The sequence below is a fragment of the Rattus norvegicus genome, chromosome X (genome assembly GCF_036323735.1).
Source record: "Rattus norvegicus strain BN/NHsdMcwi chromosome X, GRCr8, whole genome shotgun sequence".
NCBI lineage: Eukaryota > Metazoa > Chordata > Mammalia > Rodentia > Muridae > Rattus > Rattus norvegicus.
The window spans coordinates 31701433-31715181 of record NC_086039.1 but is presented as its reverse complement, the minus strand read 5'-3'; the positions used below and the strand labels follow the sequence as shown (position 1 = coordinate 31715181).

Sequence of the window (13749 nt, the reverse complement as noted above, 5' to 3'; positions counted from 1 at the left end):
TGTCAGAGATGCTTTCTAGAAAAAAAAAAACAAGTAGTGTTCTGTGAGAAAAGGTGCTAGGTGGGCTTGTCACACAACTGAAGCAGAACTTCCCTAAAGGTTATGGCCATCTGTTGATGAGTAGTCGCGTGTTCTGCGCTTCCTTTGCTCTCATTACGTGGAACATTAAAAGACACAGTCTCAGGGTTGTGATTTAATAGAAGTCCCATATATTAATACATGTGGCATTGCAGATGGATGGATGTCTCCTTTGTACTGAGGATGTCTTGACCAGCTCTGCAGCTTTCTTTCTCTTGCGGCAATGCTTAGTGCTGAAGAATGTGCTCACTGCACGTTAGAGCCACCGGTTCCTTTGTGCTACAGCATCGGCACTTTTACTGTGCAAATGTCACTTCAGTAGCAAAAGTAAATAACGCCTTAGTGCTGTTAGAGTGACAGTTTGGCCCTCACAGGCCTCCTAAAGGGGCCTTGCAGTCTCCTGGGGCTAAACCAATATCCTTTCAAAAACCCTCCATTCTACCTCCCTGGCTTAGAGTGGGCCTGGCAGACTTGTACCATACAATCTTCTGGGAAGCTGGTAAGAAAAGCAGCGGCTTGTTCCTCTTCATGAACTTAAACAGACTGAGGGGTGTGCGTGTGTGTATGCATGCATACACGTGCACATATACATACACACACACACATGTACACACACATACACACACTTGTAGAGGCCAGAGGATAATCTCAGCTATCATTCCTCAGGTGCCATCTATCTTGTTATTTGAAAACAGGTTCTTTATTCAGCCTGGAACTCTCCTAGTAGGCTATACTGGCTGGCCAGCAAGCCCCAGGGATCTATCTCTAACTCCATAGCACTGAAATTACAAAAATCCCACCTCATAATTGTACATGGGTTCTAAAACTCGAGCTCTAGTTCTCATGGGTGAGCAGCAAGCACTTTCCTGACTGAGCTCTCTAGCCCCTAAACAGAGTTCTGTGTGGTAAAGTATATGAAACGCTGGTCTTCTCCAGTGGAGCTCTGAAGGCTTTTCCTGTAAAGGGTCTGATGTAATTTTCTGTGGCCACCTACTCAGCTCTGCCTTAGGAACCTGACTATAGCCATAGGTGATATGGAAATGAATGTGGGTGGCCATGTGCTAATAAAGCTTTATTTACAGATACACAAGTTTGAATTTCACATACTTTCCATATGTCACAAAGTAGTCTTCAAGCCTCCCTCCACCTGACCCATTTAGACAAGATTGGCTTCACTTTCAGGGTGGGATGAACACAGAATAAAGGAAGAGCCCAAGCTGGCATTGAACTTGTAAAAAAAAAAAAAACCACTCTGTTCATAGCTATATGGAGAGCAAGCCAGATTTGCCTCCAGGGACCAGTGTGTTGATCTGTATTCTGTATCCTTGGTTTTCCAACTTGAGCCTCCGTTGAATTCACCAGGAAAGTTTACAGGTGTAAACAACAAACTCTAGTTTCTGAATCTACCACTTATCGATGGAATATTCCAATCAAATTGATCTGGGTCAGTGGAGCTTTGATATCAGAATTTTCAGACATTTCTTATGTGATAAAGTCCTGTTCTAGCACACTTTTAAAGTAGGTGTTATCGTAAGCATTTCCTTTTAGAACATTTAGAATCAAGAGGCTCAAGAGAGAGCTCTACAATTAAGAACATACACTAATCTTACCAAGGATCCTGGTCTAGTTCCTAAGCACAAACGTCAGGCAACCGATAAGCACGTACAATGTCAACTCTGTGAATCAGATGCCTCTAGTCTCCAGGGTTACCTGCTCTCGCATGCACACATCCATACAGAGACACACACAGATATAATCCTTTTTTAAAAATTTACCTGGTGACAAAGCCAAATTCTAAGACCAAGGTTGAACACTGTGACCTCACGGCAGGGTTCCTTAGCATCAAAGGTAAGCACCATTCCCCAAACATCATTGACCCTAAACTATCTCCAGACATTGCCCAGTGTCTCCTGAGGAGCCATGTGGCACCTGATTGAGAGCACCTAATCTAAACAATACATGAGTTTTTGATTATGCATCTCAGAAATTCAACTTTTGGACTACATTGACATTTGGGGCCTAGTAAATCTTTGTTGTAAGAAGCGGTCATGAACACTGTAGGATATTTACAACATCCCTGGTCTGTACTCACTAGATGCCAGTTGCATCCCTTACCCCAGCTGTGACAACCAAAAATACCAATAAACTTTGCCAGAGGTCACCATGGGGCACAATCATTCCTTCTTGAGAATGCTACTTAGCATCTCCGGGAGGCTTCTGTGTACTGTTGTTTACTTTGGCCTCTCTTAAGTAGGAGTCTAGCTGCTCCCATTTCCCTGTAGTCAGTAGTCTGAACATTGCAAAAACTCCTTTCCTTTTCAATTTTGCAGCTTGGTAAAGGGGTAAGGCATGCCCTGGGTAGAGGGGACTATAGTGTATGCATTCGTGTGACATTTATTCCCTGGGGAAGAATCTGAGCCCTTGTTCCCGCTGGCCCTCCTTCTGAGCCAGCACTAAATCTGCAGCCAAGATCATGGATGACTTGGGCAAATCACTTGGCCATTATGAACTCACAGCCATGGCAACGGCCATCCCCAGGCCTGAGGACAAAAGGTGTTTTATTCTGTTGTTCTGCACAAAAGGTTCTAGGGATGCTGGAGACAAAATGGCCATTGACAGTTTTAGGCATTGATGTGTACTTTTTTTCTCCCTACTATGTGGTTTATATTTAAACTGTCTTAGGCTAATACACACTGGAGCTTTTGTGTGAGTCAAACCTAAAGCCATCTTTACACAGAGACGAGCTAAATGAAGGCTTAAGATATTAGCTCAAAAGAGGTTTGGGAGTTTGGTGAGAGAGACTGAGAAAGACTAGTAAAAATATGTTTGAAACCCTGGCATCGATTTTTTTCCCCATTTTGATTTAAGATCACAGTAATAAGAACAAGGGGGTGGGAAGGGCAGGGGGAAAGTACTTTCCTTGTTCCTTTGGTTTGTAGTAACCAATAGTATGATGGCTGGCTTGAAGCTTGGGAAAACTCAAGTCTGTGAGTTTGCAAGTGCATTGAAGCAAAGCATTACTGTTCCCTTAACAAGCATTGGCTTTTAGCAACTCCATGCTCTGCTGATATGAAGCATCAGCCCATACTTAAAAACATCACTTGCCTGGGACTCCCTACACGAGAGCTAGCCTGAATGTGAGACTCACTTCCTTTGCCATTTCAGACACTCCTAGCACCTTGGGAAGATGAGGAGCGCATATAAACCAACTTTCTTCAGTGACCCCCATATCTGTTTTCTCAGCCCCCATTCATTATGGGGGCAAATGGTAGCTTAACTGTGAGAAGTATTGAGGTCTCAGTGCTTCCTTGTCTCGGAGAAAGCACTATAGTTGCAGCCTTTCGAGACAGCAGAACGATTTAGAATTTTTTGGTTTGGTTCTTCTATTTTCTTCCTTATAGCCCAAAAACTAGCAGTTTGGTTTGCGAGTAGCTAGAATGTTGTAGCTGAATCCTAGAGGACCTCCATTTTTTAAGGGAGGTAAAAATGCCAAGTACCGTATGAAAGCAGGCATTGCCCATGGACTCAGGATGCCACACCTGAGCCTGGGACGATGGGACTGCTAGCTAGTGGCTTCCCCAACCTGTGCACATCACTCTGGGAAGATGGTGCTTGCTATGATGCAGGTACACACCCAGCTGACTGGTAGAGACTATGCCCAAGAGTCTACACAGCTGTACATTTCCCCAACTCCCTACTTCTCAATGCATATGTAGGTGAGAAACTCAGATGCATAGGTTGCAGAAAGCAAGGAAACCCATGCTGCAGACCTGAGAAACTATCTGGTGTCATTCTTAGTCCTTTTGACTGGTAAAAGCTAGAGTCGACTTGTATATTCTGAAAGGATCTACCTAGTAAGTCATAAAGATGGGTGTTCTGTCAAACACACAGGTAGGCAATGATTGTCTTTATGTTAAGACAGTAAAAGATAGAGCAAGATTTGACTCAGGACCGAAACATTCCTTACCTCCACAATCAGGAAAATTCTAATCAGTCAATCTATCAGTAGAATCTTTTTCTTGTTGGGGTGGAGAGCGGGCGGGGCTGAGGCAAGATCTTAGTGTGTAATCTCTGACTAGAACTCACTTTAAAGACAAGGCTGGCCTTGAACTCACCGAGATCCACCTGCTTCTGCCTTCCAATCAAAGGCATGCACCGCCACAGCCAACCAGAATCTGTAACATAGTCCAGAATTGATAAAGTGGCCCGATGAGCCCTACATGACATGATCAAACACCTACAGACCTGTTCATCACACCACCCTCATATTGAACAGTTCCTGGCTTCTTTCGTGCTTCAGGTGGTCTCTGAATGTACCTTGTTCTCTCCCACCACAGGGTTTCTAGTCACGTTTTTCTCACTGCCTAGGTCACTCTTCTTCCCCTTCCTTTACTCCCTTTGCCTAACTCCTTCAGTCTTGGATTTAAGCTTAGAATGTCTTCCCCAGTCACCTCCTGAAACCTGAGTCTTCCCCAGTCACCTCTTGAAACCCCGCTGTTTATTCTCTCCCCACTTTTGAGTTTAAACTAGTTTAATATCTCCCCTCACCCTCCATAAACTGCAAACATCAACAGTGTTATAGATCATACATATCTTAGCTCACCATTGGGCCCCGGGTACCTAGCACAGGACACAAAAGGCTCTCAGTACACACTGGCTACTTTTTGAAAGGAATAGAATGTCTGGCCCTCCTTGCCTTGGCCCATAATCCTGCCTCACAGCAGCTCCAATAAATAAGACTATCTTCCAAGAGACCCCCACACATGTAACAATGGTTAAGGGAAATGGCATTTTTAGCTTGAGTAAAGTCCAAGCCATACCTTCGGGAAGACGTGTGCTCTCATGACCGCTTTTTCACTATGATTTAGTAATTTTATCATTAGCCAAGGATAGTTCCTCATAACTGGTATTATCTTTATATGCATATTGTTTCATGAAAGCTGTCCAGTTTTTGTTTCTTTGTTAAGGGCAGGAAGTTAAATTTGGTCTTTGCTCCTCCCCCATCCTAGGCGAAAGTAAAAACTATTTTGCAGAGATTTCATTCTACCAGAATGTGACTTGTCGTAGAAGAAAGTGGTTGGAACTGGATGAGTAAGAAACTTGTATCAGGGCAGTTGATCTCAAAGTAGAGCTTACATGAGTGTTAGGGGTATCTACAGTGACATAGATGTGGAAGAGAGCTGTCCATTTGTAGGTATCTGAATAGTCACCATACATAGAATTTTACCTCTTTACATAACTGGCTAACAAAGCTACAATAAGCTCTAGGTCCACCCTGTAGTAGTATTTCCTAATCAGTTTTTTTTTTCTATATTACATATCACAAGCTTCTAGTCATATTGTTGTGGGGTCTGTAAGAACTGTGTGTGTGTGTGTGTGTGTGTGTGTGTGTGTGTGTGTGTGTGTATGCATTCATGCACACTTAACAAAGATGACCACTGTGTGGTTTCAGTTTTGGAGGGGTTGTGGTTCCCAGCCACAAATGAAGCCGTCTGCTGAAAATGTATGTTGGTCAAGACTGACATTCACTGATGTGGTTGTGATTTCCCCAAGTTCCTGAATCCCTGTTTTTCCCCTGCTGTTTCCACACTAGATCCACAGCACTCAGTATACGGTGTCTGTAAGAACGAGAAATTGGAGAGAAACATTAGCCTTGATCAACTGTTGAACTTGGAACTGTGTGCCATTGTTCTTTTAACCCCTACTTGTGTTTTTGAGCCTGGGAGCAGCTGTGATAGTTCCTTTGAAAAGAAGCAGAGTACTCTAACCCTCTGGATAAAAGAGCCTTTCAAAGCAGCCACTGTGGGTTTGGAAGGATGTGTTCCATTGTTAGAGGATGAATGAATGTGCTATACTGTAACACTTAACCCTAACTCCAAACGACAAGAAAAGATATGGGTTGTTAAAAATACATATGCACCCAAAATATCCTGAAATGAAGGAGCACTTTATCAGGTTAGGTAGCATGGTCATCGCAGCAGGCTATGCCATTCTGCACAAAGCCTTCCTGCCCCATCTTCAGCCTGAATTGCATTCCCTTCTGGCACTCCCTCTCCTTGTTCTCTGATGTCCTCTACTGGTCCTCTGATGGTCTGGATCCTGACCTTCATCATGGTACTAGGTATTCCTAACCTGTAGTCTGCAGACCACATGCATAGCTATGAATGTGGGTTCAGCACAAAATAATAAAGTTTCTTAAAACATGAGGGTTTTTTTTTACATTTAGTTTGTGATTTAGTTTGCAATGATTCAATTGTGTCATTCTTGAGTGCGAGCTTTGTAAATGACAGTGTTGTGTTGCAGTGTTAAAAGGGTGGCTGTGCCTGAGCGAAGCCTAATCTTTGACGTAGCCTCAGACTGATCTTGAAGGTGAAAGTATCTTGTTTCAGATATGTGTCCCTGGTGCTAAGCACAGTGCTTGACAGTCACCCAGTAGGTCCTCAAAAGTCCCTCGTGAATGATAACCAAGGTGATTTCCTTGGGTTCACTTGGAACCCAGTTCACATTACAGACAAGCAAATAAATGGTAAGTCTGAGTTTTGTGATCATGGGGTATTGTTTGTATACAACATCCATCATGGCAGCCACGAGCTCCTGTGGTTACCCAGGGTATGTGGACAGTGATACTGAAGAAATGAACTATGCTTTCTACGTCATCTTAAATAACTTAAATTCCAACAGCCACGTGTGCTAGTGACTACTGGATGAGATAGCACAGTCTTGGAGCCATACAGCTGCTTCATAAAGATCAAATGCAACAGCAAACATCCTTCCTGGTCCTCATATTATTACAGACACTGAGACTGGGAGGAGGAGGTCACAAATGGTACACACATACGTCTTTTCTTTACCTGATGGGACAGATGAAGACCAAGGATGTTGCTCTCCCTTAGAATGCGAGCCTGGAGAGAATGTGGACTTTAGTCCACAGAAAGCCAAGTGGCAAAAATAAAGCTGAGCTCCACCGTCCACGCTTACAAATCTCAACTGTCCAGAGCTCTTTAAGGGACTAACTTGCTAATGAACTTGGAACCATATTATGCACTGGGTCTATTTTACGAGGATTTGCACATCTGTTTCAATGACTTAGACTTACCCAAATACTGCTGGTCATCTTTGTGAATTAGAAAGATACACAGGCTCCTTGGGAAACCCTGATACTTTGCATTTTCCAGTGAGCTAAAGAGCAATTGCAGGAAGCAGAGAATCCGGTTACTTTCTGCAGTAGACTAAAATGAATGTTTGACTTCACGTGGGATGCTCATTTGAGGAAATTTCATCACCGGTTTGTTCTGCTAGGCTTCCAATTCCTAACTCCTATGAAAACCATTTGAGCGAAAGACTTTTAACTGGCTTAGTGTGTTTACCCTGAGCTAATGAATTGCCCTTGATAGCTATTAAACATGTTAATGCATTTAAAGTTGGATTTTCCCTGCAGGCCATTTACTGAAGGGTCGGGATGATATAGGCATGGCTGGGTGGTCAGGAAAGCTAAAGACATTATCCCCAGGGCCAGCACTGTGATAAGTAGAAGAGAAATGTCTCTAAGCTGGAAATGTCACTTGGCTGTGGAGGTCAGGTAGACCTCTATGGCCATTTCAAGGAAAAGTTTCTTTTAAAAGTAGATAAAGGGATGGATAGTTGTCTCAGTGATTCAGAGCACTTCTTGTGCTCTGGGTTCAATTCCCAGCACCCACAAAGAGGCTCACCACCTCCTCGGGCATGAAGCATGCACGTGGTCACAGATGTGAGCCCATGAAGGAAAACACACACACATAAAATAAAAAAATAAATGTTTTTAACAAGTAGATAAATGTCTCATCTTCTCAAGAGCAGGTGTGAAGTCTGGCTCTGTCCCCTTCATTTCACTTCATGGAGTCTCATTTTGTCCCTTTTCTCCTCGCCTTGTTTCTTTTCCCTTCAACTACTTAAATATCACCTACTGGGTTTGGGTTCTGACTCTGAGCATGTAGCATGTGATTTAAGACAGAAGCTGGGGAGGAGGAGGAGGAGGAGGAGGAGGAGGAGGAGGAGGAGGAGGAGGAGGAGGAGGACTATGAATGAATTGCTGCTGCTGCCCATGTTGGGGAGGGATAATTTTTATTAAACAGCTGGGGTAATTTCTGTTATCATTTTGAAGCAAACTTGTGTGGGCCCACTTGGGTAGATCTTGGTGATTTGGTACTTCAGTACCTTAGAGGCCCTTTTCAAAATGATCCGATCGATATTTTTCCAAACCTGACAGCAGTCTAATTACCACATTGGATTCTCCCAGTCTCTCATAGCATCAAGGGCTTGGGGAGAGCCAACGGGTACTACAGCAGTAGACGTATTTGAAAACCTCATAAGGCTGGGTTTGAAGGAAACCTGACTGTAGCTTTCTTCATGGAGCTACAATGGCTGTGAGGTCCTCTCCTTTGCCTTCATCAGTCATTGCCACTTGGGTTGCTGCTCCTTTGCCTCAAAGTCAGGAAGCTCTCAAATTATGTTACATCTTATAAGTGACAGTTGATGTCTGTCTCTCACTACCTTTGGAGAATCTAAACAAAGTCAGCTACACTCCCCTTTGAAGTGCCTGGGTCCTCACTCACAGAATCTAAGACCCTAGAAACTACCCCTGTGGTTTTGGGGATTTTAGTCACATGACATATAAGCCATAGAGCTAAGAAGGGTGACACAGTAGAAATATATGTGCTAATGGTGGTGTTCATGAAAACCAGAGGCATTCTTGCCCATCATGGCTGCCTTTTCCTCCTTTGATCTAGGTTGCTTCGAATGCTGCATCAAGTGTCTGGGAGGAGTTCCCTATGCCTCCCTAGTGGCCACCATCCTATGTTTCTCGGGAGTCGCCTTGTTCTGTGGCTGTGGACATGTGGCTCTTGCAGGCACCGTGGCAATTCTTGAGCAACACTTCTCCACCAACACCAGTGACCATGCCTTGCTGAGCGAAGTGTGAGTATCTGTTTCCTTTTACAAATATATGGAAGATGCAACTACCTCAGAATGGTTTTTTTTGATTGTCTTGTCCCTTTGTGGCAGAAAATCAAGTCCTTTGATTAAAGCTATATTCAGATACAAAAGGTCTATGAGGGATGAGAAGGTAGCAGAGTTGGTAAAGTGCTTGCCTCCCATGTACAAAATCCTGAGTCTATCCTCAGCACTGCATAAACTGGGTATGCTTGTATTCTCAGCACTCTGGAGATAAAATCAGAGGGGTCAGATGTTTATAGGCATGGCCATATTTAATTATCTACACACAGGAAGTTCTCAAAGAATAATTTTTAAACGAAATATTAAAAGGTCAAAATCATAACAAGCTTGAGGCCAGTCTGGGATATGAGACTTCGTTTCGTGAGAAAGAAAGGAAAAGGGGGTGAGGAGAAGTCTAGGATACAACACGAAAGGAAATGCTAAGAAAATGGAAGGCGCTTGAGGCCCAGGGTGGAATCTCATTTCTGCGGGATGAGGTGTACACACTCCTCGCAGTGGTGGTAGACATCTGTGGCGACAGCTTGATGCCGTAGAGCGCCTCACTAGACAGCTCTCATTATTCCTAAGCAACAAGGATCCTCTAGATTACCCCCTGGAATGGATCCGCTCTGGACAACTCACTCAAGTGTAAGTTGACAGGAACGGTATCCCCACATTAATTCTTCTGGCAGAAGAACTAATAAGCCCGGGGCATCCTGATGCCCTGAAGAGGAAGCTCTAGAAACACAGCTCTCCATCTTCCTAGTCTGCAATGATTCTCAGCAGAAGCTCAACAGTCCTCAAGCTGATCTCCTAACTGCAAGCCCTGCTGCCATATGTACTTCCTTTAAGTAACTTCCTCTTGCTCCATTCCTTGAGCATTTTGGGTTTAGTTTAGAAGCTTCAGTGCTGGTGGGTTGTAATTGTGAAGAAATGTCACCACTGGAGTGGAAAAGGTATACATAAATGTGGAATTATGATGAGTTTGTTTTTTGCTGAGTTGATGAGGGTCTTGCTGTGGCCCTGGCTGCCCTGGAATTTTAAGTGGTTCTCCTGCTTCTGCCTCCCGAGTGCTTAGAATTACAGGTGTCAGTTAGTATGCCTGAGGGGGGAAAATATCACATTTTAAAATGTGTTCACAAATGACATCTAAAGAATTGAGTAAGGATGAGAAGGCTTTAGTGGGGGATGCAGTCAGTATGTATATGCAGAAGAAATGTATGTGCACAGCCTGATCAGCAGTGTGCTCGCCTAATCTGTATGAAGCTCTGGGCTGGACGCACAGCACTGCACAAATTGAGTATATTGGCTCATACCCTGTAGCCCCCAAACTCAAGCAGGTAGAGACTGGAGGACCAGAAGTTTGAAGTCAACCTCAGTGTTGATGCAAAAATATGTGTCGGAGTCAGATGAGAGTGATCATGGCCCAGGAACACAGATTTAGGTCACCTGAAATTCCATGTCCCACCATGGAAGCTGTTTAATGTTTTTATAGTAACAATAAAGCCACAAATCATGATGTTCTTCAAATACATTGATGGAAAGGTCCGAGAGACAGGGTAGGGCAAAGGAGGAAACCTTTGTTGATGGCCTCAGAGCTCTGCTAACACTCAAAGCATTTGGTTGATGGATGCAAGTGGTCTACTAATATACTCTGAAGATTTTTTTTTTCTGTTAGACACAGAGGTGGGCAAGAAGAGCTATTTAGGGGGTTAAAAATAGTCCAAGGTGAACTGAAATTAGACTCTGGACCTGTCCAAAGTCATTAAGTTCTAACTAGTTAATAGGCCTTGCAAGTTCAAAGGCAATTTAGGATACATGACACTCTTGTCTTATAAAAAAAAAGACACAGAAATGTGCAGGGAAGAAATACCATAGAAAGTGTATTAACTTAATTAGCTAATGATCTTAATCCATGGTTCTCAGACTTCTGAGAAACATTAAAGTATGTCCAAGCCTTACTGCAGGCCAGTTAACAATCTCTTGGACGTGTTATCTAAGTATCAGTATTTTCTAAAACAACCTAGATGATTTCACTGGGCAACCAAAGCCTGAGGATCTGCTTCCAAAGGACAAACTTAGTTGTGAACGAGCTTTCTATGACTTACATGAAAGTTGATGTCCCATCACTTGTATAATAAGGATCTGCACAAATCTCTCCTTGAAGATACCCTGAGGGCTGACTTGGGTGTTTTCTCAGAAGAGCATCAACCAGCAAGCCTGTTTGGGAAGCATTTTGATGTGTTGGAAAAGGCATGCTGTCTATTGAATCAGGGTTCAAACGCCTATTCTTACACTACGTAGCTTTGAATAGGTAGCTTAACTCCTCAATGGCCATGCTACATGCAAAATGGAGATTACAGACCTTCACTGCACAAGATCTGGGTAAGTAGCAATGCACCACAAATGGGCCCTGCCCATGATTAAAGGAAGCTCTTTCCTGTTGCTTGAGAAGGTTGTCTACCTCGGCCTACTTTGGGCTGTTGGGATGGACAGAGATAGCCCCTTAGGCTGTCCGATGAACCTGCCGAGGCCACAAGAAATGGATGGCACAGGAAGGTTAAATCACGCCCCCAGTCCACAGCGCCTCTCACATTTGCAGAGCTGTCTTCTTTTCACAGGATCCAACTGATGCAGTATGTCATCTATGGAATCGCGTCCTTTTTCTTCCTGTACGGTATCATTCTGCTGGCAGAAGGCTTCTACACCACAAGTGCAGTGAAAGAGCTGCACGGTGAGTTTAAAACAACTGCCTGTGGACGATGCATCAGTGGAATGGTGAGTACTGTCCTCAAGGGCGTGCAGCCAAGGCATGCACGGCTGTGTTTCTTCCTACCTGGCAAAGCTAGGAACTATCATGGAGAGTCCATTGGCCCAAACACTGCTTAAACCAACATAGCCTTAAGGATGTGAAAATCATTGTGTTGCTGATAAAATTTGTGACTGATAGTAAGTATTAAATCGAATGCCTCCCTTCTCAGTTCTGTTCTGGAGGGAGATAAATTTTTAAGAGACAGGGTTAAATCTGCTCAATCACAAAGGAAAACCATGACATGTTGTACATGTGCACGTAGCATTGGCAATCAAACCCAGGGCCTTCAGTATGCTAGGCTTCATCGCAGGCCTTGTACAGGCTTTGTACATGATAGATCCCTATCAAGACGTTGTACAGACAGCTGGGCAGATTGCTGTTCATTGCAAGAACAGTCAGGTGTAGAGAAAAATATTTGGAAGTCTGAGAAAAGTAGAAATGCTGAGGAAGACACGCAAGGCATGGTATGGGCACTCCCCGAAGGCAGGCATTCTCAGGCCAGAGCTCTGGCTTCCTAGTGTATAGCAGTAACTGCACCCCCACTGTCAAAGAGGGGAATGATAATACCAGAAATGAGGGGTGTGGGTCTGGGATCCAGCACCAGGAGAGACCACTGCTTACAACGGTTTTCATGAAAGAGGTATGCTGATTGGGATAGAATTCTTTGTGTCTGTGGTGACTTGGCCCTATGCTCCTGTATATATGCAATACTTACACAGTAATTGAAATCTTTAAAATGATTAAGATAAATATGATCCTGCCATGGGCAGAAGCGCGATGATCCTGGGAAAGGCCTGGGAAAATCATGGGGCCTTTGACTGCACCAGCTGCTGTTCTGCCTGGCCCCGAGTTTCTGTGTCCTTGGCTGAACAGACAAACGCGGAGGGCGGGAGAGTTGTGATGGTGATGGGCACAAGTGCCAGCAGGCCCAGCAGGCCAAGGGATAGGGGTACTGAAGTGTGCAGAATCAAGGAAGGCTTTATGCCAGATGGAAAGAGAGGAACTCGCTTCACATGAGACCAGGAAAGAGGAACTAGTGTGAGCAGGGGAGGCCCAGAAAAGTCCAGTTGTGTGGCTAGAATAAACAGGAAGGACGGAAGTAGTGGGAAAGAAGAGTGCTTAGAGAAGGGGTAGGGACCCAATCAAGGTGAGCCTGGATGTAAGGCTAGGAATGCCATTGGTAGGCAAGGACAAAGGGGGCAGTGACCAGAGTAACTCCATAATCATAAAGTTTGCCCAGTCACCTAGTGATATCGAGAATGAATTTGGGAAAGTAGGGCTGTAAGAAGCCATCTTAAATACTCAAGTGAGGCAGACTAGAGATGTGACCTTGGCCCAGACAGTGGGGTCAAGGAGGGGCTGCAGTGATGATCATGGGTGGGACAGTGAGAGGAGGCAATGAGTGACAAGCCAGCTCCAGTATTGTGCTGAGGAGCTGGTCCTATTAGGGTGTGGAGAATTCGGGTGGATTCAGTTTGAACCACAAGGGCTTGATCCAGCCTTGGAGGGCCATGCACAGTTAACCAGTGTGTCATATGCACGCTTGGGGCTGGATTTCCTGAGAATGCTCTAGGCTGAGATGGCTGGCAGTTACCTGCTAACAGTGGTAATTATGAGCAAGTTTCCATCAAAGTCTGTGGAGGAATCTGGTAAATTTAGAAGCCACCAAGAGACAAATTCCTGCAAAGGATCCAGGTCATTTGATGTATCAGGCCTAGTCTGTATGTCATTCCTCCTATCAGTGGCCTCCTTGCCATTATAGGAACCCACATCCTGAAGGCTATGACCCATGGTACCTGAAGATGCCTGGGCAACCTATATAACCTTGCCCTGCTACTCCCCTGCTCACACTCTGCTAGTTCTGTCCAAGTGGCACCACAGTTCAATGG

General features: G+C 44.3%; 1 protein-coding gene across 12 annotated transcripts in view; it reads left to right on the top strand.

Annotated features, from left to right (window-relative positions):
• The window catches only part of Gpm6b (glycoprotein m6b), a 146715-nt gene that overhangs the window by 121018 nt on the left and 11948 nt on the right, over nucleotides 1-13749 (top strand). For all 12 annotated transcript variants that reach the window (XM_017601904.3, XM_008773151.3, XM_063279771.1 and 9 more), the window contains 2 exons: nucleotides 8844-9030; nucleotides 11670-11826. In XM_017601904.3, coding sequence (XP_017457393.1) covers nucleotides 8844-9030; nucleotides 11670-11826 — 344 coding nt within the window. The remainder of the gene's footprint in view (nucleotides 1-8843; nucleotides 9031-11669; nucleotides 11827-13749) is intronic.